The 1,882-nt window shown below is 51.1% G+C and overlaps 1 protein-coding gene across 1 annotated transcript; it reads right to left on the bottom strand.

Annotated features, from left to right (window-relative positions):
• Nucleotides 1–159: 159 nt before the first annotated feature.
• LOC104495726 (chromosome unknown open reading frame, human C18orf54) lies at nt 160–1,469 on the bottom strand (the record flags this gene model as incomplete). Its single annotated transcript, XM_010138732.1, has 2 exons — nt 1,190–1,469; nt 160–873 (listed from the first exon to the last, which is right to left on the bottom strand). Coding segments are annotated over exons 1-2 (994 nt in total), but the record flags the coding sequence as incomplete, so codon positions are not given.
• Between the last annotated feature and the right edge of the window lie 413 nt (nt 1,470–1,882).

The raw sequence follows: 1,882 nt of genomic DNA, 5'->3' as shown, positions 1-1,882 counted from the left end.
TATATAATATATAACCTTAAACATTGATTTACATGAAAACTTACAGTGTAAAAGCTGCTCGACAGAGTCGACTCCTAGTAAGTGCTTCGAGTCATTTCTGAGTGTCTTTATCCACACACTTTTAATGTTAAAAGCCCCAATTTTATCAACTATCGTTACCTGTGAACAGCTTTTTGGGGTGTCTTGAAAAGGAGTTATCAAGCTGGAAGTATGAACCTGGACTGTTGTAGCTGCAACTTCCTCCTGCTTTATCCCTTCCATCATCTCCAAAAAAATCAGAACTGCCTGGGTCCACAGTGTGTCTTTCCTCCAGGAGCTCCAAAGCGGGTGAAGAGGAAGCTGTGCCTCCTGTATGAAAGTTTGGGCCATCCCGTTCAGCTGAACGAGAAGAAAGGTTGTGGCTCTCCAGCCAGGCTGGGTAGTGAAAGCTGGGCGCACAGCTTAGCCCCGACACGCGGAGCTCAGCCTTCTGGCTGGTGACCCACCGTGGGTAGCTGTTACCAGGCCCACAGTTCTCGACAGACAAGAGGCTCCAGCTGCCTTTGGAGGAGGTAGAACCGCACCCCTCGGGTGGATACACATCACGCTTCTTCCCAACGGAGTCTCTGTGGGGATCTTTATGACTGAAACTGCCTCCAGTGCGGAGTGATGAGGTTTGGTGACGATGAGACGTCACGAGGGACCGTCTATTCCGCTCGCTGCTTTGCTGCCTGGACTCGGGGGTACGCGACACCAAGGGCAGGGACTGGTCTGCTGGAGCTGCTAACAGCTCATCCGTCACGAGGCTCACCAAGTCGGGGTCACGCCCGCCCTGCCTCCCAGAGGGTGAAGCGAGAGCATCCAATCCTCTGCGCTGACTGAAATCACCCGCTGCTGAAAAACAGAGATATTTGACAGGAACCACTCAAGTTGGGGTGTACCAAAAGATCTATCATGAAGCAACAGTTTAGAGCTGACATATGCTCTTAGCACGTTTCCTCCTCTGGAAAGGAAATGGAGGTTTTGTTTCCAGCCTCCGGTTTAAGCAATGACTTACCATGCCTCATTCACACAGAGAAAACACCATTTCTACTCCGCACTCTGGAATTTACTTGTGCAGGGCCATGAATTCTCCCCAACGCACCCAGCACTGACGAAAAAGCACTACAGAGACGGACAAACATCGCCAGGTGTGTTTGCGGAGACGTACCACGGTTCTGCCAGGCGCGCCGCCTGGAACACTTCACTCGTTTGGGAGTGCTTTGACAGACGCAGATTTTCCCAGTGCTTACTTCTGGAGATGTGAGGCTCAAATTAAAATCTTCAATATAAGCCTCCAAAGCCTCCGAGGCAGAGCTGTAAAGCTTGTCCTTGTAGTGAATCAAGCTGTCGGAATAGGGACCATGGCTGTCGGCGCTGCAGCTGGTTAGAAGAGAAGACACTGTTGAATCAGGAGAGTGGACGCTGCTCTCTTCTACTGAGCTTGCCATGCTTTCCAGCCAGGTCTCCCTTAGAGTCTTCACTCATCTTTTTAAACAACCTATCCGGAAAAAGGAACAAAACCACAAGTGACCATCTGCGCTGAAACATCTTTTCATGAACTGGAAGGTAAAAGTAGCTTAGTACGACCCCCCAAACAGCTCAGTGTAACAGCAGAGACCCTCACAGCTATTTCTGTGCAACCAGAGTGGCTGCATACAGGAAAAGGACGTTACAAAGCACGTGAGAGCACACCGAACCGTCCTGTCTGCGCAAGAGAGTCAGCCCAAGCCAAGCTGCCCCCGCCACCCCGCCAAGTGCCGGCTGCATCCCAACGCTGTAGTCGGGGTGGTCCAGGCCGCCAAAAGGGACCTAACAGGCCACTTCACAGACTCATTTAGGGTGGAAAAGACCTTTAAGATCA

The sequence above is a fragment of the Buceros rhinoceros genome, unplaced genomic scaffold (assembly GCF_000710305.1).
Source record: "Buceros rhinoceros silvestris isolate BGI_N320 unplaced genomic scaffold, ASM71030v1 scaffold47686, whole genome shotgun sequence".
NCBI classification, from domain to species: Eukaryota; Metazoa; Chordata; class Aves; order Bucerotiformes; family Bucerotidae; genus Buceros; species Buceros rhinoceros.
This window is presented reverse-complemented; position numbering and strand designations above follow the sequence as displayed.